Source organism: Olea europaea, unplaced genomic scaffold (genome assembly GCF_002742605.1).
Source record: "Olea europaea var. sylvestris unplaced genomic scaffold, O_europaea_v1 scaffold1289, whole genome shotgun sequence".
Classification (NCBI taxonomy): domain Eukaryota; kingdom Viridiplantae; phylum Streptophyta; class Magnoliopsida; order Lamiales; family Oleaceae; genus Olea; species Olea europaea.
The window spans coordinates 48,022-74,526 of record NW_019230349.1 but is presented as its reverse complement, the minus strand read 5'-3'; the positions used below and the strand labels follow the sequence as shown (position 1 = coordinate 74,526).

The 26,505-nt window shown below is 32.9% G+C and overlaps 2 protein-coding genes across 2 annotated transcripts; one reads left to right on the top strand and one right to left on the bottom strand.

The window, feature by feature from the left end:
- Nucleotides 1-88: 88 nt before the first annotated feature.
- On the bottom strand, nucleotides 89-11,643 carry LOC111374775 (KH domain-containing protein At2g38610-like). The gene is made up of 7 exons (XM_022997511.1): nucleotides 11,268-11,643; nucleotides 11,054-11,145; nucleotides 9,743-9,894; nucleotides 2,723-2,839; nucleotides 2,492-2,608; nucleotides 1,330-1,473; nucleotides 89-647 (listed from the first exon to the last, which is right to left on the bottom strand). Exons 1-7 carry the CDS (start codon nucleotides 11,345-11,347, stop codon nucleotides 501-503), a joined length of 849 nt encoding a protein of 282 aa, XP_022853279.1. The 5' UTR covers nucleotides 11,348-11,643; the 3' UTR covers nucleotides 89-500.
- A 10,134-nt stretch (nucleotides 11,644-21,777) lies between these two features.
- Nucleotides 21,778-25,275, top strand: LOC111374774 (NADH dehydrogenase [ubiquinone] 1 alpha subcomplex subunit 1-like). Its single transcript, XM_022997510.1, has 3 exons — nucleotides 21,778-21,944; nucleotides 22,049-22,170; nucleotides 25,073-25,275. Exons 1-2 carry the CDS (start codon nucleotides 21,837-21,839, stop codon nucleotides 22,142-22,144), a joined length of 204 nt encoding a protein of 67 aa, XP_022853278.1. The 5' UTR covers nucleotides 21,778-21,836; the 3' UTR covers nucleotides 22,145-22,170; nucleotides 25,073-25,275.
- The last annotated feature ends 1,230 nt before the right edge of the window (nucleotides 25,276-26,505 follow it).

Genomic DNA, 26,505 nt, shown 5'->3' with positions numbered 1-26,505 from the left:
CTGAAAGCCAACTACACTGCATAATCAGATAAAACATCCCACGACAATAAATCCACACACTTTTAACAGAATCAGCCAACTAAAAACATAATAGTCCATTTGTAGTGCGCTCTTTAAATGATAAAGAAGATATCACAACAGAAAGACACCCACAAAATCAAGCCAGTTTCCCGATGCATAGGACCAAAAATAACATAACTCACACTAAAATTTAATCACACAAGAATAAATCCAATGATTGGGTATAAATAACCAACATTGACAAGAATTAATCTAAAACCACCTATAGACACTGTTTGTTTGTGTTTTCCCCCCTCCCTTCTGTTTTCAGTTAATTAAGACAAAACAACAGAAACCCAACAAAAGAGCTCAACCTTATGGGCTTGTATTCCTATTTCTTAGATTTTCAATTAGCTAGGAACGCAGATATGAGGTCTTTTGGAAGGTATACTCAATTATGATTCTTGAAATTCTTCAGACGGCAGACAGATTTTGATCTCTTAACGTCCTGTTTTTGCACGTTTCATTCCATTGGTATTGAAAGGTGAGATGCTGACACCTGGTCCAGGACTCTCTTCTCTGAAATTTGAATTTAGGAGGGCTAGTTCCCTCAATTGTTGTCTCTTTATAAAATCCTGCGACTCATCCTGCACAAAAATGAGGATGAGAACATGAAAAGTTCAAGATACCAATAGATAATGTGATGGGATAAAACTAATATTTCATATTACCAAGAGCAATTAATAACATGAAATAATAAAATAAAAGCAATAACAACATGTGATATAACATGCTTCACCCTCCATCTGAGAGCTTTGTATTATATCGAAGAAGAGAATTATAATGTGTTTTGGACTCTCAACTCTTTCTTCTCTCTACTATTGATACACAGATTGGACGCTCACCTTGATACCGGGAAATATTAGGCCGACCAAATACATGTGCAAACCGTGGCCGAGGGGAAAGTGTAGATTAAATTAGGCTCCAAACATCCAACAGATAATTCTTAGCATGAATGATTCGGTGAACATTTCAGCTTGTGCAGTTCAGTTTAACAGATTACTGTCCCTCTGTCTTTACTTGGGAAGTGAAGGGCTAAAGTTATTTTGATATGAGACTAGAAAGTTCTTGTATTTATATTAGTTCACGCAAAATATTGAGGCATGATTCAAGTATCTCAATGGAGCTTCCTTGAAGTTCATTTTATTATAATTTTTTTGGAGACAAAACCATGGAGTTGACACAAAAAAAGAGGGTCATGAGAACGTCAAAGAAACAAAATTGTCTGATTTTTCAAAGATCACAAAAAGATTTGTCTGAGATTAATACCACAGGTTTGAGCAGTTCTTCTATTATCTCTTGAGCTTGCCTCAGTCTGATATCAACAACATTAGCAGGTAAATCAGCCTCAATCAAGATGTGGAGAGGTTCATTCAAATGCTCATAACCTGGTTGTCCCCGTAGCTTCTCTTCCTTAACATTGACAGGCACAAATAGAAATAAAATACAGAGTATTGCAGAGAAAAATAAGTGGCTGTGAATATGAATCACGAAAATGAATGATGCAGTACCAACTCAAATTATGTCTACATAATAGGCGCTTCAGCTAGATTTTGAAGCCTATATTAAGATTACCAATTAATAATAATTTAGAGGAACAAAGAATTTAAGCCTTGAGTTTGTGAGCAATTCGGGTTAAACAAAGTTACAGCAAAAAATTCATATAGCTAGCTCTTAAGATTATTGAGAATAAAGTTAACCTTGAATACAAGCTTGCCCTTTTTCCTTTCCATTGAGGTTTACAATTATAATGTTTGGCTGCTGGGAATCATTGCAAAAGCATGTATCATAGCATAGCCATTCAAAGAAGTTGCCAAAAGTTAAAGAGCAAAAAGTAAACAAGAAATCTAAGAATTGGTCCCATAATCCTTTCATCATTAACTTGAAGGTTTAAATTTATCACAGGATCACAAGGAAAAGCTTTAAAAAACTCGATTTTGAATTACAAGATTTCTAGATCCCAAAGGATGGAAACCTAGTAGGATACTATATTTTGAAAATCAGATCAATGACAGCTCTAATGTGGAATTGCCTATTTGAGTTTCAGGCTATAAAAGTAAAATCAAAGGAGCCTTCTTTCGTGAATAGAACTCCAAATTACCCCTCTTTACTTTTTGGGAGGAAATGAACAAATAATATCTTGAGGTATTCTGAAATTTTCTACATGATTCAATTTATACGCAACATGCTAAATTAAGTTATGATGTCATTGTTTTCATGGTAGAGATTATGATTTCTGCTTTCATGTTTCTCAGGAACAGGCATTAAAAGAAGCAGCAGTGTTAGCTGCTTACTTTTTTCTTGACCCTTTCGTTGTGTGCATCATTCGCAGGTTTTCAATCAACTATATAGCTACTTCATAATGAGTCTTCATAAGTAATAATGAACACCACAAAAATGCATCACAGTATGGTGAGATCCCTTGCATTACCTTGTCTGGGTCCTTTATTGAACCTTCTCCTCTAATATACACGCGGCATCCTGTAGTGGCTTCCACTCGTTTAAGTGAATTTCCTCTAGGACCCAAAAGCCGCCCAACAAAATTGAACTAAGAATCCACGAAGTAGTAATTTAGATAATAATGGAATGAGAAGCACTATAGATTTAAGAAATGAAAATGAACTGAACATTCCTAGAAAAGTAGAACAACAAACAATCTTACATTTGGATAATTCTCAACAGGAATTTCTAGGCGAACAATTCGTTTTACAGTGTATGAACTCGGACTTGCCGGTGCTCCTTGCCAGTCCATTATCATTCCTGTAGGTCCACTCAGTCTCTGCCATGTAAAGAAGAATTAAGAAGGTGTCTCCTTATCTTAAAGTATAAAAAAGAAGATATATCCAAAGAGAGAAAAAAAGGGAAGCATCATCATGGTACCAAGACAACATAGAACTATAAAATATAACAATTAACTTTTGCAAAAGCAAATAAATTATTCCAAGAGTTCCAACTCGAAAATATACATTAAAATCTCCTCATTTTTTGATAAATAAAAACTTTTAAATGTAAATTTTATAAAATAAAAAAATAAAAAAATAAAAAAATAAAAAAAAAAAGATGGAAGGTTATAGAAGGTCCAATCTGTCAGTATCCACTAATAAAGAGAGCCAAATTGAGGTTTTAAGACAACACTTAATTTAGAATATTATAAATTATATATAATAAATCTGTGCGCCTATTACAAAGTAGAAGACTTTAGTACTACAAGTAACTATAAAAGGAACGATTGTGTGATAATCACACAACCAACTATTAGAGAAAATAATCTCACACAGTTAAAAAATATTATAGAGATAATTTTTATAATCTTTTCATATTTTCAACATACCCCATAAACTCAACGTGGTGTAGTGACAACCAAATTGAGTTTGAAAGTAAAATGATCGAATCAAGTCACCATCTTCCAATGGTCAAAGGATACTTCAGAATTACTTGAATGCCAACCAAGCCAAACAAAGAACTCAAAGCTGGTATGAAAGAAAATCAGCATCCACCAATCTAACCAAACCATCACCAAGATTAACAATGTACCCACAAGTATAACATACAAGGCTAAAACAAGAACCTCAAATTGTTTTAATAACTAGTAACCAAGTTTAACAATATCACTTCGAAACATGGATAGTAATCCACTCAAGGATAAAGAAGAGAAAGACTAATCAAACAGGAAACTGGCACACAAGGATGTTAAAGACAAGGTGATGGAAATATCTTCAATGGAAAAATAATGTGATTTTGCCAAAAAGAGAGAAAGGAGCAGATTTAGCTTGAGAACAAAATAGCAGTTGAAACTCACGAACACCAGGTCCTTGGAATCTATATTTCTACACTAAATATTAAACAATTCCACCACCAGAATTACAATTGTACATCGAAAAATATTGATTCACAATTAAACACCAAAGAAATTAATTTTGTGCAAAAGGCTAAGGGCTTGTTTGAGCCACATTATTTTCAAAAAAAATACATTTTTCAACAGTGATTTGGTATCATTTTAACCACACATTCTTCAATAAAATAATATTACACACAAATCTAAAACTTTTCCTTATTTTTTAACCACACATTTCCCATTGATTTGACATGACTAATGCATTTTTTTCATAAAATGTGGTTCAAACATGGGCTAAGAATTAATCGACAATGTCTCCCCTAGTTCTCAACCAAACTGTACACGTGGTAGCTGTGAAATACAATTAAGGCACCAACAGAATGCTTCCGCTTCATCACTTGAAAATAGACAAAAATAGCTGCTCCAACTGGACAATGAAGGGACCACTAAGAATCAAAGAATTGGTCCACCAAGAATTGATTCTTAATTGGGAACCAGATAAAATATTCACTAAAAATTTTTTGGCACAACAAAGGTAGAAAATCTCTACCAGAAGTTTGATTTTGTTAATAAAAAAAGATTGATTATATCAATGATGCAATATTATAGAGATAAATTATTTAATTAGTTTCCTATTTTAATTCGTATTTTAGGAAACATGATTAGAGTGTGATTTAATTAACTTTTATGGCATTTCTTTACTTAGTTATGATTTTTGAAACCCTATAGAAAGGGGACTATGGAGATGTAACAAAACAACCTTTGAATGAATAAAATTTGATATTTTCTCCCTTATTTCCCTCTTCCTCTTCCCCCTCTTCATCTCTCCTTTCTCTTCTTCTTTACCATCTCCCCTTCTCCTACGATTCTTCTATTGTATCCGGCATCAATCAAAGCACAAATCTATATAGCTTCAAACCAACATCAATTGATTATGTGAAAGAACGAGAACCCACACAAATTTAGCAACAAGTCCTCCAAATCAAGGAAAGGACTTAACAAATACACAGCCGTCGTAACCAATGAGATTAAAATTAATTCGAAACTAAAATTCAGATTAAATTAAAAACAAAAGAAGACTTACCCAGACAGGATATATAAAAGAAAGTAAAAGAATTTGGCTAGAAGAGCATATTTAAACAAAATAAGAAAATTTGATTGGACGAAAGGCATGAGGCTGCTCAAAAGTTTACATTTTCAACCGAAAATCAAAATAAACCCGCTCCAATGCCATGCTAAAATATTATAAGTTATTTATAATAAAATTGTGTACCAATTACAAAGTAGAAGACCCTATTTATAAAGCTATAAGTAACTCTAAAAGAAAAGATTGTTTTATAACTGAGGAAAATAATCTCCATACAATTGGAATCTTTCCATATCTTCAACTCACTTTTCAATGAACGACCTAGTTCACAAAGAAACAAAAAGATAACTCTCATTATGGTGAATGAAGATGCATTAAAGCAAGCATGTTGCCAGTTATCAATCTTAGATAGGCCCTGGATAAAATTATAAAAAAGCAACAAAATACTTAAAGTTTTTTGTTGATATGTGCTTATTAACCTGATTTTATTTGTTAATCAATAACTCTTATAATATAAAGTTATTTAATTATATTAGTTCTTGTAGTATAAACGAGCATAAAACTCGGACAATTTAAAAAAAAAATAAAAAATAAAAAAAAAATTCAATTTGGACTAAAAAGTCCAAACTAACTAACCGAACCGAATGGTTTGGTTTAAGAGCTGAAGTGGATTAACTTGGATTGAAATCACTCAAATCGATTAATTTGATTTTGGTTTCGGGTTGGAGTTGAAAACCGAAACCAATCAAAACCAAACCTTGCCCAGGCTTACTCTTAGACCTACTGTCTAAATTAACAACATTGCTAAACTAACTTTGATGTACTTAAAGCACTAGAGAATCCAACAAATGTCATCGACAACTCAAATTTTTATCCATGTGTACTAACATCATCTCTAATTAGCATGTAAGGTTATTATCATATTTAATTAACTAAAAGCTATGATGTATCGACACGAACACACGTGTTCAACACGATGTGTGTCGACAATTTTTCCAAAAAAGTACTGATACAAGACATCCCCAACTCGTTAATTAAATTTTTTTTTAAATTCTTCATTTATATAGTATAAATTTAGTTTTATATTCGTTATTAATTTTTCTTATTGAAATCTTTAAATATAAGTACCTATTTGTTATTCACTAATAACTTTGAATTAAAAATATATAATATATTTAATAAAAAAGAAAAGTGTTTATAGTAGAATGTCCTAGGAGTATCAGTATCAACACGTGTCGAATATGGACGTGCTAAAAGGACTAAAAGCATGTTGTTAGCTCTTGTAATGCTCATACTTGGTATTCCGACCGACACACCCGTGTCGACATGACACGATATGGGTACTGGTATGAAATATTGAACGGATCTTTTAATTTTCAAGCTAACACAACAACCTAGGTGATTGTGGTAGTGGAGCTTGGAAGTGGCAGTTGGTGGTTTAGGTTATGCGTTTTCCTTGATTGATCGAGGATGGGCTTGGTTATTTGTGTTGTTTATATTGGATATGTGATTGAAGACGATGTTGTAGTGGTGATTGTTGATTGGAGCAGGCAATGCGGTGTCAATCGGTATGTATAGATGGTGGTGAATTTTGAAAGGCTTAAGACTAAAAGCATGTGGTTGGCTCTTATAATGCTCGGACTTGGTATTCTGACCGGCATACCCGTGTCGACGTGACACGACACGATATGGGTACTGGTATGAAATATAGAATGGATCTTTTAATTTTCAAGCTGACACGACAACCTAGGTGACTGTGGTAGTGGAGCTTGGAAGTGGCAGTTGATGGTTTAGGTTATGGGTTTTCCTTCATTGATCGAGGATGGGCTTGGTTATTTGCGTTGTTTATATTGGATGTGTGATTGAAGACGATGTTGTAGTGGTGATTTTTGATTGGAGCAGGCGACGTGGTGGAAATCGGTATGTACAGATGGTGGCGAATTTGGAAAAAGCTTAAGAATGAGGATGTGGGCCGAATTAGAGTTTGTGATAGGCTGGGAATGAATTTTGTGAAATTTTTGGATAAAAGGAATTCGAGTCGATGAATGGGTCTATTCAATTGGGCTTTTTGTGTGGGGCTGGATTTAATGATGTGGGCCGAGTTAGTGATTGTGATGAATGCATTTTGCGAAATTTTTGGATAAATGGATTTTGGGCTGATGAATGGGTTTGTTCAATTGGGCTATTTGTGTGGGGATAAATTTAATGGGCTATTGGGATTAGGTGTGTTGGTGTTTGGATTGAAAAATATGTATATGGCTTTGGTTTGATTTGGGCCATGGACCATAGATTGCTCATGTATATTGGTTACTGTAGATTAGGGCTGTTTATATGGGATGGGAGTATTGGTGATAATATGGGGTTTTATTTGAACTTGTGATGCTTGGACTTGGCATTCCAACTGGCATTCCCGGGTCGACACTACACGATAAGTGTATTGGTATAAAATACAAGTCGAATCCTTCAATTTTCAAGCCTACATGGCAACTAGGAAGGATGACTGCGATAGCGCCACCATGAGGAAACTGAGAAAGAACCCAGAAAACTTACCAGATGTGAAACTTAATCAGTTGAAGGACAGAAACTTAATTTGCTCAAGGCTAAAACTCAATTTGTTCAAGGGCTGAAGGGTGTGGGCGGCCAATGAGTGTGGATTGAAGAAGAATTGAAGAAGCCCTAATTTGTTGAAGAATATGTGAAGAGCCATATTTGGCTATCTTGGAAATTAAAGAAATTCATTTGCTCAATTTTTTAACACCACAATTACCATTTTACCCCAATTCAAAAGCAAAAATACTTTTGAATCACTTTATTTACCATTTTACCTCAATGAAAAGACAAACTTGTAAAAGAAGCCTAATCTCTTTCTTTTCCAATTACTACATGAAAATTAACGTGCAAGTCCTTTTTAAAATTAAGAAAGAACATGACATCTCTAAATTATAAAACTAAAAACTCTTATCTTAATCAACTTTTTATGTGTTTTTTTGGGGAAAAAAATTGAAGTTTGAAAGAGTACTCACGTACTCGTGTCCGAAATTTGGACTATTTTTAGTCATATTTCTGTATCCTACGTTTTAGAAAATTAAATATCCAACACTTAGTTACATACCCACACCTGAATCCAAGCACATAGATATGTGAACAGTCATAAATAACTTAATGAACAGCAATGCAACAGCAACATAATGATGATAAATTTATTTTTATTTTTTTGAAACTAATAAAAAAAATCTAAGCTTGAATTTTCGGGCGTGAAGTTTGAAAGACGTACCCACGTACCTATATCCAAAATTTAGACTCGCATGTCCTTGTATCCTACATTTTAGAAAACAAAATATTTGATACTTAAATACATACCATACCTAATATTCGTACCTGAGTCCAAGCATCATACGTTGGCTCCATAAATTGGAATAAGCAAAACAAACTACATCATTGTTCATATGTTATGATAGCCTCAAATATCTATCTTTCACCTTCTTTCCCTGCTTAATGGAGAATTCTTTGGGTGGGGAGTTTTCAAAGGTAGTCATGAATTTTAAAGTACTAGAAGGAACAGTCATAGCAGAGTGATCGATGCACTTAAAGGTACCTCAAATCTATGGTGAGAAAAACTAAAGGCTTCAATTGTGGGTTCCAAGGAATGAATTTACAGAGTACACTTTAAATGAATCTCACAAGTAGTCAAAAGAGATTGCCATATGACTTTTACATACACCTATCTACTATAGGTCTCAAACATTTATTGTCGATCTTGTCCTAACATTTGTAATATTATGCATTTACTACAGAGTAAAAGCATACATGGCCATTCTAGAAAGACTTATTCATCATTCCCAACAGAAATTGGGAGATCAACATATCAAGTTAACTCCTACAGGTTCCATTGTGCTGCAAGAGAAATGAACACTCCAAAAATTTCAACCACTAAGCACATTCATCAAACAAACACAAAGGGTACCTATGTTGCTTCGGGTATGGGTATCGAATACAAGTACATATCAAGGATCCTGTTTCCTAAAATCTTGGGTATGGCAAACTAAAAGTAAAGAAATGTGTGAATTAAATATTTGATTATATTGAATTTTAATAAAAAAAATAACATTAAAATATATTTTAAATCTAATATATCACAATGATGAAGCTGATTTAGTACACACATAAAAAGATGATCAGAAGTTGAAAAGGCTACTATGCTTTTGACCAGACTTGGGAACCCACCACATATTGAAATTATAATTTACTAAACCATTAATAAAGGTACTCCACCAGCGGCTACATGAGAGGGATATAAACATAAACTTATAAACTCCTAAATCTGTGACTTGGGCCTATGTTGCTTGGACTCTCCATTTTTGGCCAAGTATCCATGTCGACACGACACGACACGGATATGGACACGGGATACGGGTCGGATACTCGGCTTTAAACTTGGACACGGCTGGAAATGGCAGACAGGGGCATTAAACCGGTAATTTCAAACAAGCAGACAGGGAAGATGAGGGTTGGAGCTTTGGAGGAGACGAAATTTCTGGTGCATTAATTGCTATTTGATGAGTTAGTCTCTTTCCCCGTAAATTGCACCAGATTTGAAGATTCCTCCTATAATGGGTCAACTCTTGGAATTGCAATTTTTTTTTTTTTTTTTTTTTTTTTTTTTTTGTTGGGGGGGGGGGGGGGGTGGGGGTGTTCAATAAAACATAACCACATTGATTGACATAATATAGAAGTAACCAAATAATCAGAAAACTAATTACCTCCTGCGGAAGTCCATTCCAGCCTGCTAAACCTGTGCCAGCAACATTTGATAAAAGATTTGATGAAGACATGGGACTAGGACTTCTATGTCTTAGTCTATCAAGTTCACCAAAACCTTGGTTTGGCATAATCCTGGAAACCCGTACTATCTCTGTAAAGATAAAATGATAGGGGAATGGTAAGATGACACTTCAAAATCAGCAAAACATAACCTTTGAAAAATGCTAGATCACAACAGTTATTTAACATGAGAGTTAGAACATCCTGTTGTAACTCTAAATAGTGGTATTTGCAGATTTAATATGAATATTACATCTACGAATATCAGTCAACAAAGCCTTTTCTAAACAAATGTTTTACTAAATCTAAATGCTAAAGGGAGAACTCTAAATGCATCGCTCCACATGAGATGCCACCAATCAATAAAAGAAAGTATTGATCAGTTTCAAAAGTATAATACTAAAGATAAATTGAATGTGCCAGCACAAGTGAAACACGGATATCCAATGAAGTTTGTAATAGCATTATTACATACTATGACAAAATATTCTCAAACGTCCCTCACTCAACACTTACTTTTTGTGCTCCTCTCCAGTAAATTAACAAATTTCTGTAGTTATGCCAACCCCATAATCTGAGGTCCACAGTGGAGAAAACTGGTTGGTGTTTTTCCATGAAACTGGACCAATCCCTAATAAGGGTCAGCTATTTAGATTTTCCAACATAACTTCCAAAAAAATGAAAAACAAAAATCATCAATTTTCACAAGAACTAGAAGGCTAAGGGAAAACTGACGAAGTCATACAAATGCAACCTCGTTATCACTACAAATAGACATCAGAAGAACACGTGTGCATCAACCCTATCAAATATTTAGACATGCGCTGATCATTAAGTTCAAGAATTTTGGTCGCCACCAAAATTGATCACATGAAAATTGTTCATTGCAATAAAAATACACAATGTTGGATTTCGTTACCAAGGACACAACTAATTCTCAATCCAGAAATCAAAACCAATCATAAAACAATGGTCAAAGTGCAATTCCACAATGAAAATGCAGTGAATTTATGGGTGAATGTCGAATTACAGCCAAGAACAGCTAGCCACCCACTGGGAAGTACGGGTACCACAAGGTTGGCTATTGTGGTAACTCGAATATGTTCAAAGCCAACAAGTACATCTAAAAGCAAAACGATCACTGTGTGAATTCTCCTAGATGCAACTATAACACAAAGGTTACGTAGATCCAACGAGTACGGGAAGTAAGTATCAACGACTGAAGTAAAAAAGAAAAACTAAAAAATTACCTTGATTCAAGAGTCTGCTACAATTGGGAAGCACTTGCATGAAAGGTCCAAGCTTTTGATGCTCCGCCAACAGCTCTGACAAGTACTGGTTACTAAGATATTTCAAAATGAAACATAACATAAAAAACAAACCCAACATCGATCAAAATCATCCAAAACTATTCAAGTGACCAGATTGAAAAAAAGAGAGAGTTCAAAAATAATGTAATCATACCTTTCTACATCTGGAGTATTTCTAATCTGTGGAGACACAGTTCTTGCAGGAGAAAAGTTCGAATTATAAAGACCCGACATAGCTTGTCAAGCAATGGCTTCGGGCTTCGGGCTTTCAGGGTTTCTTAACAGTATCAAAAGAAAAGGCACAGAGACGGAGAGAAATAGAGAACCCTCGAAAAGGGTTTGTTCAATTAAAAGGGAAGGTAAATATGTATTGAAAAGTCACTGAAATGTGCAGAAAGAAAATCCCAAAAATCCCTTTTCCTTTACCTGTTTACAATTTTCTGCAAAAATTAAAAAAATAAAATAAAAATATCTTCGCCGCAGACTGCGCTATTACACACAGAAAACGACACAGAGAAAAAAGAAAAGTTCTGTAGTGAATTTGAAAAGTAGATGACGGTAAAAAGATGAAATGGAGATGGTAAATAGCGGGTGGTGGATTTGTAGTAGGCGGCGAGACACGTGTCATCCATGCAAGAGAACGGGACCCACCAGTGGGAGCGCATGAGCGCAGTGGTTATTGATGCTGCCAACCCAGTCATAGCTGGTGCAGTATTGACAGAGTGGCCGACAGCTCCTTCAACGGCGCCGTTTTCTGTCTCCTCCCTCTTCCTCAGTTTGGTAGAAGGGATATAAAGCCACTATTTGATCCCATTAAATTAAATTATATTATATTTTATTTTATTTTTTTCTATCCTATTTTTAACTACATAGTCTTTCATAAAATAATATTACACGTAAATTGAAAATTTTCCTTTCCTTTTCAACTACTCATTTTTCTAAAAAATATTATTTTCCCCATTTTCATTTTCAAGTAATAGGGATCAAACAGGAGCAAAATGGGACTATGAGAGCACTTTTGATTCTCATATTTTGTCAAAAAATTAAAAAATAAGATCGTTATTTATTATATTAAATTATTATATTTGACTTTTATTTCTTGTGTGAATTTCTAATAATTATATTTCTCATTCTCATTCTTAGAAAAATGAGAATCAAATGGGCTTCGAAAATAGGATTTACAGAAGTTAGCTTTTGTTTGTCAATCATCCTGGCACATTCTATCATATTATTTTTCTAAAGTATTCATTTTCAACTACTCCTTCTTCATTAAAATAATATTATACATAAATAAATAAAAAATTTCTTTTTTAACCATACATTTCAACATCAATCACTATCCCATAATATATTTTTTTAAATTAAAGGGGCACAAACAGACCCTTAGTTTCATGGGTGGTCACTTAGCTCCCGTTTGGCCCCAATTACGTGTCAATTATAATTTTTTGAATAATATTTTTTAGAAAATGTGTAGTTGAAAAAGATTGATTGCAAGTATGGAATTTGTATGAAAAGAAAATAAATTTTAGGTAATTCAATAGTTTAGAATTCATTGGCATGGAAATTGTAAATTAAATGTGTTTGGTTAATTTAATTTTCAACCTAGAAAATATTATATTTGTCAATTTTTTATTAGTGGGTAGACAAGTAAGAATAAATTTTTTGAAAAATAAAATCTTATTTCCCCTAAAAAAAACATTTCCCTTGATTTTAAGGAAAATATGATCACATGACCAAAAATAGGAAAATATCTTCCATGAAAAAAGGGTAATCAAACAGTACAAAAGTAGGAATTTAAAGGGAAAAACACATTTTTAATGAAAAATATTGGCAACCAAACTCACCCTAAAAGTTTTTTGTATACGTGTAATATTATTTTATGAAAGATTGTGTGATTGAAAGGAAGAAAGATAAAAATAAATTTTTGGAATAATAGGGGCCAAACTTAACATTAAGTAAAATTTCAATTTAATACCTGTTTGGCCCCCATTAAATTTCTATTTTTTTCTCCTATTTTCAATCACACAATCTTTCATAAAGTAATATTATATGTAAATCGAAAATTGTTCATTATTTTTCAACCACTAATTTTTCAAAAAAAACACTATTTCACTCATTTTCATTTCTAGAAAATGGGAGCCAAACGGAAACTTAGTCACTAAAAATTTAATTTAGTTTCAAATATCAACAGTTCATCACTTTTCGGTCTCTCAATGCATTTTTAGACAAAACTACATTGTACTCATGTTTGGTTCTTATTGATTTTAATTTAAATCAAAATCAACAATTAATTTTAACCACACATTTCATAGAATTTAAAATTTTTCAACAACATATTTCAAAATGTTTTATCAACATCACTAAAAATTTAATTTTTATCCCACCAAACATGGGCTAAACATGATTTTGGGGTCTCAAAAAGCTGTACTTTTTTATACAAAAGTAGTTTTGGCCTTCTAATAGTGATTTTGGGCTCTCAAAAAAACCTTCTAAAATACTTACTCAAAATTAAATTAAAGTTACATAATCCTAAAGTTCATGGATTCGATTACATTTAAAGTTTCGTGACCGCAGATAAAATTTATTCCAAAATTTAGTTTGTATGGCAAAATGAAAAGATAATAATAATGTTATGATTCTCTAATGCCAATTTAAATGATAATATAATTCAATAAGTGATCATAAACTAAACACACGGTCAACAGGTAATAGATGGGATTAGTCCTGCTATGCTGTCAGATTCTTTAACGCGAATGTTTTGAAAAAATTAATAATAAGAACCATCATTAAGTCACCTTTTTCACACACCTAGCGCTTGTTTCATGGGATTAAAATTAGATTTTTAATAAATTTTGATAGAAGTTGATAAAATGTGTTTTGAAAAGTTGCGGGACTCATAAAATATATAGTTAAAATGAACTGTTGAGTTTAACTCGAATTAAAATCTAGATTTTGATCAATACCAAATATGGGCAATATAATTCAATAAGTGATCATAAACTAAACACACGGTCCACGGGCAATAGATGAGATCAGTTGTGCTATGTTGTCGGATTCTTTAAAGCGAATGTTTAAAAAAATTAATAATAATAACCATCATTAAATCACTTTTTTGACACACTTAGAACATCTCCAAAAGACTCTCGATTTATACAAAGCATCTTATGCATAATAGAGAGTATCTTTAAATTTATAGAGTAATTTTTTATACACTTCAACAAATTATCTACTTTGATTCTTTATTTTGTTTTTTTTTCCCAATGAACATTTAATAATTTCTCCACATATTTTATTTAAGTATAATTTTTTATATATTAATGTCAACCAATTCAAAAGTAATTTGAAAATTTTAAATTGTACAATATTGAAATTTATAATGTATTAAATGCAATTATTTCACATTAAAAATAGAGAGTGGGTTTGGCTCTCTAAATTTGGAAAGCCAAACACACTTTCTATTTTAAAAAATTAAAATAAAGAGTCTCTTGTACTCATTGTTAAGTATTGACTCTTTAAAATAGAGAGTATTTTGTGTTTAAAGAGTCTCTTGAAAATGTACTTAACTCTTGTTTAGTGAAGATTAAAATTAAATTTTTAATAGATTTTGATCGAAGTTGATAGTGGGATCCATAAAATATGTAGTTGAAATGAATTGTTGACTTTGACACAAATTAAAATCTAAATTTTAATCAATACCAAACATGGGCTTAATCTGTCAACCAAGATATTAAATCCACATGGTAACACAACATTACTCTAGATTGATAGCTTGCAAAGAGCAATATTCAAGTAAAAATGGATTATTGGTACAATGTCGATGAATATGAGCTCAATAAACTATGTATTTCACCATGGGCCAAAGCTCAAATCGAAGTTCCATGTGAAATGACCCACGTTTAATCAACAATGGGGGAAGAAAGTGGAGGAATTAGTGGAAGATGGCCAATTCCATAATGGCCGTCGATCGGCATTTAAAAAAAAAAGAAAAGAAAAAAATGTTTAAAACTTTTAAAAACTAATGACTTCCTATTTATATCCTCGAACTGTGAAGAAGAGAGAAAGGAGTGAAAAATTACTGTAAAGAAATCGATGTCCAGACGCTGATCAACACCAAGAAATTGACGATCCAAATCGGGGAATTTCGGGTGAGTTGCTCGAAACCATCATATACAATTAATTTTTGAAATAAAGCATGATTATTCTCGAATTTATTTAAAAATGTATGCAAAAATGGATGGTATTTGATAGTACATGCTCTTGGCTTTGTTTAGGTGGCGGAGATTGCCATCATAACATTAATGGACGCTATCTGAATCTATTTGGATCCAAATGGCCCAGTCATCTGGATTGGCCAGACGCTGGGCCTTTATTTAAGTAAATCATAAATAATTAATTGAAATAAATTAAATAAATATGAATAAAACAATTAAAATAACTAATTGAAATAAATTAAATAATTAAAATAAATAACATAATATTAAATATAAATAAACAATCATCATAATTTACAAAATGCTTAAATAAATAATTAAATGTTAAACAAATAATATACATAAATAATTAAAATAATTATTTAAAATTTTAATAAACAATTAAAATAAGTAATTAAAATAAACTAATTAAATATTAAGTAAATAATATAGATAATCAATAAAAATAATTAATGAAATATTTAAATAAAAAATTAAATTAATTATTAAATAAAAAAATAAAATAAGTGATTAAAGTAAATAATTAAATATTAAGGAAATAACATACGTAAACAATTAAAATAATTAATGAAATATTTAAATAAACAAGTAAATTAAATATTAATTAAATAATTAAAATATAAATAATTGAATAACTAATTAAATATTAAGTAAAGAATATACGTAAACAATTAAAATAATTAGTGAAATATTAAATAAACAAGCAATTCAAATATTAAATAAACAATTAAAATAAATAATTAAATAAAGTAATGAAATAGTAAGTATAAAATATACATAAACAATTAAATTAATTAATGAAATATTTAAATAAAAAATTAAATTAAATATTACGTAAACAATTAAAATAAATAATTTAGTTGTATAATATTTTTTTACGCTCATTTTCTTTATTTCATTATCTGTTGATTCTTGCGTATAGTAGTTTTCGGTTATTTTAATTTTTTAATATTATGCTTCATCCATTATCTCTTGCACGAGGTTCTAACTTTTGAAATTTTGTAGGATGAAAAATCATTTGGACGATGCCGTCAAATAGATCTCCGACAAAGTTACGACGAAGAACTGTAACTTTGCCAGCTTTACAATGGTATTAAATTTGCTTGATGAGGAGTACACAGACATATTGCGTCAATCTTACTCATGGCCTTTGTATTTATTGCACGACATACAATTTTCTAGATAGTTGTTTGATGCATTGCTATGTCGGCTACTTAAGCTAATTGACGAATAACGGATATGCTTTCTGTTTAGATTCGAGGGGCAAGGTAGCTACATTCTATATATTCGAATTTGCCCTCGTCACCTGATTGAGATGAATGGCCCAAAGAAGCATTAATGGCCTGTGTTCCGAGAAATAAGAGACTACTGAATGAATATTTTCATGGGCAGATGATAGTGGCTCTGGCGTATTTTGGATAAGCGTTCAGGGAGTACGACCAGATGTCTGATAAGTTAAAGCTGGTCTTAGTGCTTATCCTCAAAAGCGTACTCAATTGTTATCACAAGAAGATGTGGATTGACGTTTTTCATTTGGAAGTTGTTGACGATATTGGTACTTTCAACAACTATCCATAGGAACAGAGGTGTTTTACAAATAATTTACGTGTCTTCAGGAGAGAGTATTCGATGCGTAAGGAGAGTAGGCTCGAGCGCAAATATAATTTATATGGCCTACCGTTGACTTTGCAGGTAAATGTTTAACATAATGAATTATCCAATTTTTTTATTAAATTCTATATATAATGATTGTAATTGTTGCATATATGGGCGTACGAGACTGTCCCCATCTTGGCTAGCCGATATGCAAGGAGAGGGGAGATATGCTGCCCTCGTATGCATCATTAATGAGCCTAAGACAAGCCACTTGCCAAACAATTATTAGCTCTCCTCGACGATCTTGAGGTACATATTATACATTTGCGATTAATGTTGTACGTCCTTTCGAAACCTTGATATATGGTCATTAACTCGGTGAAATGTTAATGTGCCAGCTTGACGTCCTCGTCGAGTTGACACAGTCGATCGAGGAGAAGGGTCAGAGTTATCTCCGTAAACTGTCTGTTCTTATTGCGCTAGACTATCATATGCCTGAGTCAGGCGTGGATCGAAATAGGGTATGTTAATTAAATATAATTTGTTGATTGTCGTTTTGATTTTTCTAATTTAATTAAATTATTCATTTGTAATATTCATTTTTTAGGAGTGTCATCCAGTATCACCTTCGTCGAGAGGATCACCTCCTGCACGTAGTTGTTGTGCTTCCATGGATGATTTGTTCGAACTTCTGACTACATTTATGAGGGAGGTGAAAAACGATATGGTGAAGTTACGAGTTAGGTCTGGAGACCTTTATGTTGAAGTCGCAGCTATACAAAGTGACATAGCAGGTTTGCAAGGGATTGGCCACTTTCGGGATAGAGGGGAAGACGAAGGATTGGCGGTTATCGGGATGGATGAGATGACAAAGAGACTAGCGATTTTCATAGGCGAGAGAGTGATGGATGAGATGGTCGTATGGGGTATGATGATTTGTCGTAGCCATCACATGCTGCATTTGAGTCATTTTTTTACACACGACAGAGGGTGTGGCCTCCATGAAGGTGATGGAGGGAGTACAAGAGGATGTAGTGGAGGGATTACTGGAAGAGGCGACGGAGGCGATACAGGAGGAGGAGAGGACGCCAAACACGACTGACGATGTCATCTTTGTGTTAGAGGGGGTGACAAAGGAAGGAAGGGAAAGAAGTGTACTGTTGATGTGCCGGCACTGGTGGTCGGTAAAATGCTAAGATTGTTGTTACAGTGCATCGTTTCCTTTTCACGGTCGAGATTGTACACATATGTACGTTTTAGTAATCGCGAACTCACACTGCTTTGCAATTAAGATCGCATTTGCTGATTTCACTATCTATGTGTACGACTCAAATCATAGCTATCCGACACAAGCTTAGCTGGAGCCAATAGCTGTGACTGTCCCCATGATAGTTAGATATGCAATGATTCGAGTATATGACAGATTAGCATTATGTGGGACAGACGATGGCGAGACTTACCAGTTTTAATTTGAAAACTTATTTTTAGCTATATGTGTCGAACTAATATATGATTATTTACTCGTATGGACGATTGCGGTATATTCACAATAAAGTATATAGAATTTGAGTATTCGTCGCAAGGTTGATACAATAAAACAATCTTAGATAGATATATGGAGGTTGAAGTTAGTATACGATTTGTATGAATACAACTGTGATCCATAGCACATTGTATATTATTGTATTAAAAAATGTAAATATTGTTAACTTACTTTTGTTGTGATTCATGTTGTAATAGAATAATTATATGTGTAATTTTGAGAAATTTGACTGTATAAGTAAACAAATAGTTAGAAATCATTCTTAGTATTTTATTTTCTATGACAATAGATTGAGGTGTTACCAAATAAAAATCTTGACATATTACGATTTCAAACTATTAATTTAAATTTAACATGAGACATCAAATGCTCGAACACAAAAAACTATTAAATAATGGACCATTTCACTAAATAACCAATGTTAAATTTAGGTTCATGTAAAAATAGTAAATATAAATTTGGGGTGTTACATTACACATTCGGACAGTTGTTATGTAGGAGAATCTGACTTGTACAAAATCAGTGAATATGCCCTATTGTGCTACACTTACGAGGTAGAAAAAATTCTCCAATAGATAGTATTCTAGACGTACGTCTACGTCGAGGAGTACATGGTCCAATTTCGGGTGGCAACTCATTATTATTTGAGAGAATGTGGTCATGAACTTGCCACTCAGCTTCATTTGGTACAGCAAATATCGTTTCGACATACGATGCTATCCAATAATCAACCATGTAATAATAATTGCGTAAGGTATGTGCTGGAAATCTTCTATGTATAGCCATTGCCATTGCATGCATACATGGAAATCTTTCTAACTGAAACTTTCTACACGTGCGCGTGTTATCATTGAAGTCCATGATTTATCCAATGTAACGGCCACATCTCATGAAGAAGCAAAACTAATCCAGTGATTCCACACACACTTTCTCGCCACCTCCAAAGTTTTCAAGAGTTTATCTTCCTGAGCCGAGGTTAGCACACTCGTGCAACTTTGTAATTCCTCATGTCAATTATGAAATCATTGTTGTAACTTGTTACAAATGTGCTCAATCATTGCGAGAATTGTCAACTCTCTATCATTCTTGAATTATGCATCAACCGACTTTGCATTTTTTAACGTCATCATATTGTATCGACATCCTGAAAAATGTGATCGTGCCCAATATTCGATCCCATCTCTGTTAGATACTCCTATGTAGCATGTGATTTACTTTATATTTCAACCATGAACTTATCAAACTCTTCAAAAATATAAGTCTTTGTAGCTCTCCTAAATAATGCAACAATGCCATTGCCTCGATACTTAGTTTTCAGGTTGTCCTATGTATGATAAATACAATAACCATGCTGTATCTCGGGAAAGACTTCGACGATGTTATTTATTATTAACTGTCCCTGGTCAGTTATGAATGTAATGTTCTTGATGTCCCCAATTACTTCCCTCAACTTCTTGAAGAACCAATGCATTGCTAGATCATTCTCTTCATCAACTATTTTGAATGTAAGAGGGTAAATTTGGATGTTGACATTTTGATATGTTGCAATAATCAACTTGCATTCGTATATAGTCTTAAGGGTTGTACTGCTGACTAGAATTAGGGGTCCCATCGTGTTTTGAAATCCCCGAATGCATTGTCCAATGGCTATGAAAAAATACTTGAAACTATTCTCATCCTCCGTCTAATAAAAAATGTCGATTTAGAATTAATTTTCTTCATGTTATAGTAATACTCAGCCAATTTAGCATAACTATCCTCGATTGAACCCATTAAGTTCTCTAATGCGCATTCCTTAGCTTCCAGACATTTTGACAGCTTATGACCACCCTAAACTCTCGACGAACGTCGTTAATGATGTCCGAAGTTCTATATATCGTTTGTGGGTCCTGAAACTTGTGCATTATTTGTCGATCAATGAACCATGTTCTGGCCTTCCTGTGATCATTTTGATGAATATCAACTTCGTAAGTATGTTTTCGTGCATACTAGCGAACCATAAAGAACTCATTTATGTCCATCTTCGTCGCTCGCAAACATCAATAGCAACTGTCGTCAACAAAGATAATTGTATACGTCGACTTATTGAATTTCTTCACTTAAAACTCAAAGTTGTGTTTCAAAGTAATCCATGCGCAGCTTCCGCAAGTCTTTCTTTGTTTCAAACAATTACTCAACATACAAATCTTTATCATCGGGGACTACAAGTTAAAAATAAGAGGACCGTGTACTCATTCCAGTCTATGAGTTCTCACCCTACTCATGTCTCCGATGGGATAACACTATCAAATCCTCATTTGTAAATTCATTTTCATTCTCGTTGTTTTGAACTATCGAATGAATTTTGTTACATGGGATCATGATGAGGAACAACTGTCTAGGGAATAGTCATATCATCTTCACGAACTATCTCCATCATGTTCCAAAAATCATTCACATTGCGATCCCTTTCATCGAAATCTTCGTGTTCACTCTCAGGGACATTCTTTTTAACTAGAGTTACGTAAATAGGAGTCGTGTGATTTTGGTTTAATTTAATTAAAACCTTCATCTCAACTTCGGAAGTAACCATTACAGGTGGAATTGAAATGGACGTATGTTCCCTGAATAGAAATCTCAATTCCATGTTGTACTAAGAGAATCGACGTTGATCTTGTTCTATAAATTGTATTACGTTTTCTGTATACGAAGTACTCGATCTTATCACAATTACAGATGGACCATGCCTTTTACTCGTCCATTTCCACACTGATCTATCATTTTCGTTCATTTCAAATTTACCAAAGTAACAAATTGGAATTGTAGCTGATTCCATATTTGTATACGATGTACTCGATCTTATCACAAATAATTTTTTATATTGTTCTTTAAAAAAATTATAGATCTGTTTAAAATTGTAAAAATTTATCTGCCCATATAAGAATAAGATTTAACGATTAAAACAATTTACTAATTTAACGAAAAGGAAATTAAAAATACATAAATATACTTATCGATTCGAAGTGACGACTATAAATAATATTGTTTTTGTTGAGTGTTTGATAAATTTAAGATATTTCATGGTTGAAGAGATGAAAAATGAAATAGTTTTTATCGTGTTGGAATAAACAGATAAAGAAAGTGGGTCCGTTTTAAAATTTTAAGTAGGAAAAGTTTGATTTCTACTTTGTAACTTAAGGGTATTCTTGACTTTTTAAACAAATTTATATCTTTGTAATGGTATAAATTATTTGAGGATAATTTTGTCTTTTAATCAACGAAAGGTCAGTTTGGTGAATGAAAAATTTGTTCAGTTGCAGTGGAAAATTGGTTTTTGACTTGCTTATTTTAAAAGTACCCCAGGTGTGAATTTCTGAAACAAAGAAAGAGAGAGATGGCGATGATATGGCTCGAGGCTGTGCTGCCTTTGGGAATCATAGCCAGCATGCTTTGTGTGATGGGAAATGCTCAATACTTCATCCACAAGGCAGCCAATGGCCGCGTAATTATCAATTTCTCTTCATCTGTTTACATTTTTTCAGATCCATTTGTTTTTATTTTCTTCTTGATTTGATGATTATGATTACTGATATTGATTCTTGGCAGCCGAAGCACATAGGGAACGATGTTTGGGACGTGGCAATGGAGAGACGGGACAAGAAGATCGTGGAGATGCTTTCTTCTCCTTCACCTTGTAATTAGGCACTTCTCGGCTTTTTCTGCTTTTGGTACTCCTCTACTTCCCAATTCTTTCACTTCATTTCATATTTATTGTATATGATAATTGATTACCTTTGTTCCCTGCATAATTAGGGTTTAAAATTAGTTTCATATATACTTTAATTATCTTTGTTATTAAGTTAGCGAACGGGATCAGGTTTCAGTTTAAGCGTTCTAGGGGGGAGCTCTTTAGAATTCAACCAACCTTAGATCTGGAAACTATTTGTTAGTTTAAGGAATTGAGTCCACTGGACATTTGTCCTCACTTGAATGGACTTTGGAGAGAATGTAGTAACATTATGTCCTAGTTTGATTGAATCTGAATCTTGTATATTGCAATATATTTCTGCTTTGTAACTTATCCAGAAGTGTAAAAAAATGTACTTTCTCTGTGCTAAAAGTAACAATATTGATATGTATGTGTGAGGAATTGGTAAGTGGTAAAAATATGAACAATTCCTGTTCAGTAATCTAATGGATGAAACTGATAAAATTATCATGCTTGTCACACTGAAGAATTATCATATGGATATACTCTGTAGGACCGTTACAAGGAAATGTAAGTACATTAATAACACGATTCTAATGAGTTATATAACAGAATTCTATTGACATTTTGTAACTAAAATAAAAAATCAGTTAACATGGAAAAATGTGTCGATCAGTATTCCACTGGTTTTTATCTATGATGATCAATATATATTTCTCAAGAAACTAATATACATTTAAAAATGTGCTTTTAGTCACCATGCACCTGTTGAATGTCTTTTTGGCAAATCAAACTTTTCAGCAAACGAGAAATGGTATCTTTGCGGATCAGAAATAAAATTTCATATATAGAATTTTTCTTAATGGGACCTAGACAGCTGAATCTCTTCAGTTGGGTGGCTTTGAATCTGAGGGAGGGGATGCTGTGGAAGCTTCACCAGGTGTGGATTCTGTTGAGGATTGTGGTTTGGAATATGGAGAGTTAAAGAGTTCTAAAGAAACATATTTGGCTGAAGATTGTGATGAGGATGGTGGGTTGAAACTTGGAGATTGTGGGTTAGGGATTTGAGAATGGCAGCTAGGGGGTTTAAAGCTCAAAATTCAGTATTATTAATATAATATCTGACCAAGTAGTATGTATACGTTAGATTAATCTTTTTTTTTCTTGATGAATTAGGCAAAGCCCTCTGTTTCTTCAATATTTAAAACCATTTAGCAAACTGAGATTTTCATTTTGCAATGAGCATGAAACAATATTTTCGGTCAGCTTTACAGAATGAGGCATACCACTAGTCCTTTCAGTCCATGACATACTTATATAACTATGAAAAAAACAAGACCAACAGCATTACTTAAAATAGAAGACAGTCTGAGAAGTAGTATATTTGGTTGACAACTAAAGGGTGATAGACCAAAAAGAAATCAGATCCCTTCAAGGTTGTGTTATGCTTTTCTTCTTTTATTCCCTGAACATAACTATAAAATTGTATAAAGCAATGCAACTGCCACCTGGTTCTGCCCCTGTAAAATTAGATCCCTTCTACTTCTCTTCCTCCTCGTGCTCATTCTGCTTTTGGTACTACTCGTCCACATTTTCTGGTTTCTTCTCGAGGAATAGAAATAAAAGCCATTTACTTTCACAGGAGAAGCTGAGGTTACAAATCATCCTCTGGGAAGATCATAGCAAAAAAGTTGAGACCTAACAAAAGAAGTCTCACTATTAGAGTATATATTTGGGTTGTGTAATTATTACCCCATATTTATACAATTATAGGTCCTGACTTCGGTAATATTGCACATACTTATTTCGAAAGATATAGCACTTAATGGGAAATTTTTGGTTTCAATTAATTTTATGGACAGCATCTATATTCTCACAACGTCCAATACTTTATTTTCTCTATGCCTTGGAACCCTGGTGTACATGTGATGCCATCTGTTTTTTTGCTTCTCTCCAAGTTATTCATTTCTCTCCATAGATGTAAGCCCAATTTGGTTGCATTTTCGTTTATACATTTCTACATGCACATGTCTGTGAGAAAACAAAAGGTGCATTTGTTTTATCCTTTCCATAATACATTTTTCGGAAAGCAGAAACATGAACAGTACCTGATATGTACAATGCATTTTGCTGTTTTTGTTTCTTTTATTTACGTATCTTTCGGAAAAAAGAAAATGAGATTTCCCTCTGCTTTCGAACAAATGGACCCAAGAGTTGTGAAATATTCAAAACAATCTCTGAAAATTGAAACATAGTTCAGATCTTTCATTCGGAACACTTTAAAATTTAGGATTTTCTTCCAACCATATTATTTTACCACTTTTAGTCTTTGAAAAGAAAAAGGTAAAAAAGGGAGTAACCTGTATATTCATTTCACCCATGAATTGGAGAATAAGGGATGGCAATATCTCATTATATTGTATATTTTCATAATTTACATTGTAAAATTTCTTTTATTATCAGTACTGGGGGATCCTTACCATGTCAGAATGCATTTGTTTCAAGCTGCGAAGTCATGCTAGATAAAAATATAATGGTCCTCGTGCAAGATTGGTGTCTGGGGTAAGCAGATGTCAAAATGTCCGATGCGGCTTTAAACACTGAAATTTTTATTTGTTCATTTATATTTTAAGCTTCATTATTTTTTTTGTCCAGTTCCGCAAAATCAAGATTTCTGAAAGATGTTTCATGTCCCCAGTCCCCTCCTAGCTTTTCATTTTCTGTTTTAGGTTTCTTGCATAAATAATATTCGGAATTTGCATATCATTTATTTTGTGAGTTTTGCATAGATATTATTATTATTATTATTATTATTATTATTATTATTATTATTATTATTATTATTATTATTATTATTTCTGGGTAAAACTTATTACTTATGTTTTCCTCCTCCTCTTTTTTTTTTTTGGCTGGTGATGCAGGAAGTATTTTGAAGGGCTTGTTAGAAATAAAAGATCACATTGGTTCCCAATCTGTGGATTTTTGTATGACCGAATAACTTGTTCTTTTCTTGTGTATGATTCTGCACAAACTCTTGAACATTATGTAAAATGTCATTTGGCGAGTTTAATTACTTGTATTGACCGGTAAATTTAATCTCGTGGGTTCCAAAATTTCTTCTTTGCGTTGTGGCTCAAGGGTTTAAATTTATCTTTTTTGTTTTATTCTTTTGTTAAGAAGTATTGAGGGAAATTTTTGGTAAACGAGTTGCATTGCTAAACACAAGTGGTGGTAGTGCTAAGAGCTTTGAAAATGTTTGAAAGTGGTGTTTTTTCAAAGAAAGAAAAGAAAAGTCTACAGGTAATTTGTTGATTTGGTAGGTTTGCGTAATGAAATGGGGTTGAACCCCAACCTTGAAGGCCTCCACCGCTCGTCTCTAAAGTTTTGTGAGGGGGGTAAATCGCGATGTGTCCCAACAGGTCATGAAATAAGAGCTGTCTGTACAATGCGCTTACACGGAGTTCAATTTCATGTTTCAGAAATCGAATTCCCACATTGCGACCGTTAGCGATGCGTGAGATAACCATAGAACTTTTGTGCACTTATTTCTACAAACAAAATGTTGATGAATTGTGAAAGTTGGATGGAAGGATCCGTGTTATTTCTCAAGAATTGAATCCATTTTTGAGGTCTTAAATGTTGGATGGATTTTGTATTTGCCTGCTCCGTTAAGATTATTTCTTTTCCGTCTGGATTTGGATTCATCATTTATGAGTGAATTTTAGAAGTTCACAGTTGTACTTCATTTGTAAGCAGGAAAGATTTGTAAAGTGGCTGAGTTGTACAAAAACTTGGAAGCTTTAAAGAAATAGTACATAAAGTTTTTACCATAAAATTCAAAAATTTGGTTAAGAATTGCGCAAGGTTATGGACTTTATGGCAGATTTCAACTACGAATTAATACTTGTTAAGAGGTTTTAAGGGAAAAAACTTAACTGTGGCCTTTAATCCTTTATTGCAATAAATATAAAAGTTATTTGTGTTTGAACTGAAGTTAAATAGCTGTTCCAAATCTTAAAATTGAATTTACAAAATTAAATTTTAATTTTAATTCTTTGTTGTCGCAGTGTTTTGTATTCAAACTTTTTAAAAATAACATTTTTATGTTTATCGTGTTAGTTAACTGTAATTATTTTGGCATTAGTAATGTAACAATTAATGTTACTTGTCCAAGGAGTAGGGGGTATGAACAATTCAAGTGTCCGTAATGCTTAAATTGGTCCGTGTTTTTCCGAAAAATTATTTGTTCATCAAATGATTATTCATTCGCTAAAGGGACAGTTGTGTAAGTTGTTCCTCGATTGTTATCAAATTTTTATTATTTATAATAGAGTAATGTTATTTATAGTCACTT

Bases quoted from the DNA above. Each gene is read 5' to 3' on its own strand.
- LOC111374775 (XM_022997511.1), bottom strand. From the start codon at position 11,347: ATGTCGGGTCTTTATAATTCGAACTTTTCTCCTGCAAGAACTGTGTCT. The intron at 2,840-9,742 runs GTAATTAGTTTT...TTTACATGGCAG, and splicing joins GGAATGGACTTCCGCAGGAG to AGACTGAGTGGACCTACAGG. The intron at 2,609-2,722 runs GTAAGATTGTTT...GTGGATTCTTAG, and splicing joins CTGTTGAGAATTATCCAAAT to TTCAATTTTGTTGGGCGGCT.
- LOC111374774 (XM_022997510.1), top strand. From the start codon at position 21,837: ATGGCGATGATATGGCTCGAGGCTGTGCTGCCTTTGGGAATCATAGCC. The intron at 21,945-22,048 runs GTAATTATCAAT...GATTCTTGGCAG, and splicing joins ACAAGGCAGCCAATGGCCGC to CCGAAGCACATAGGGAACGA.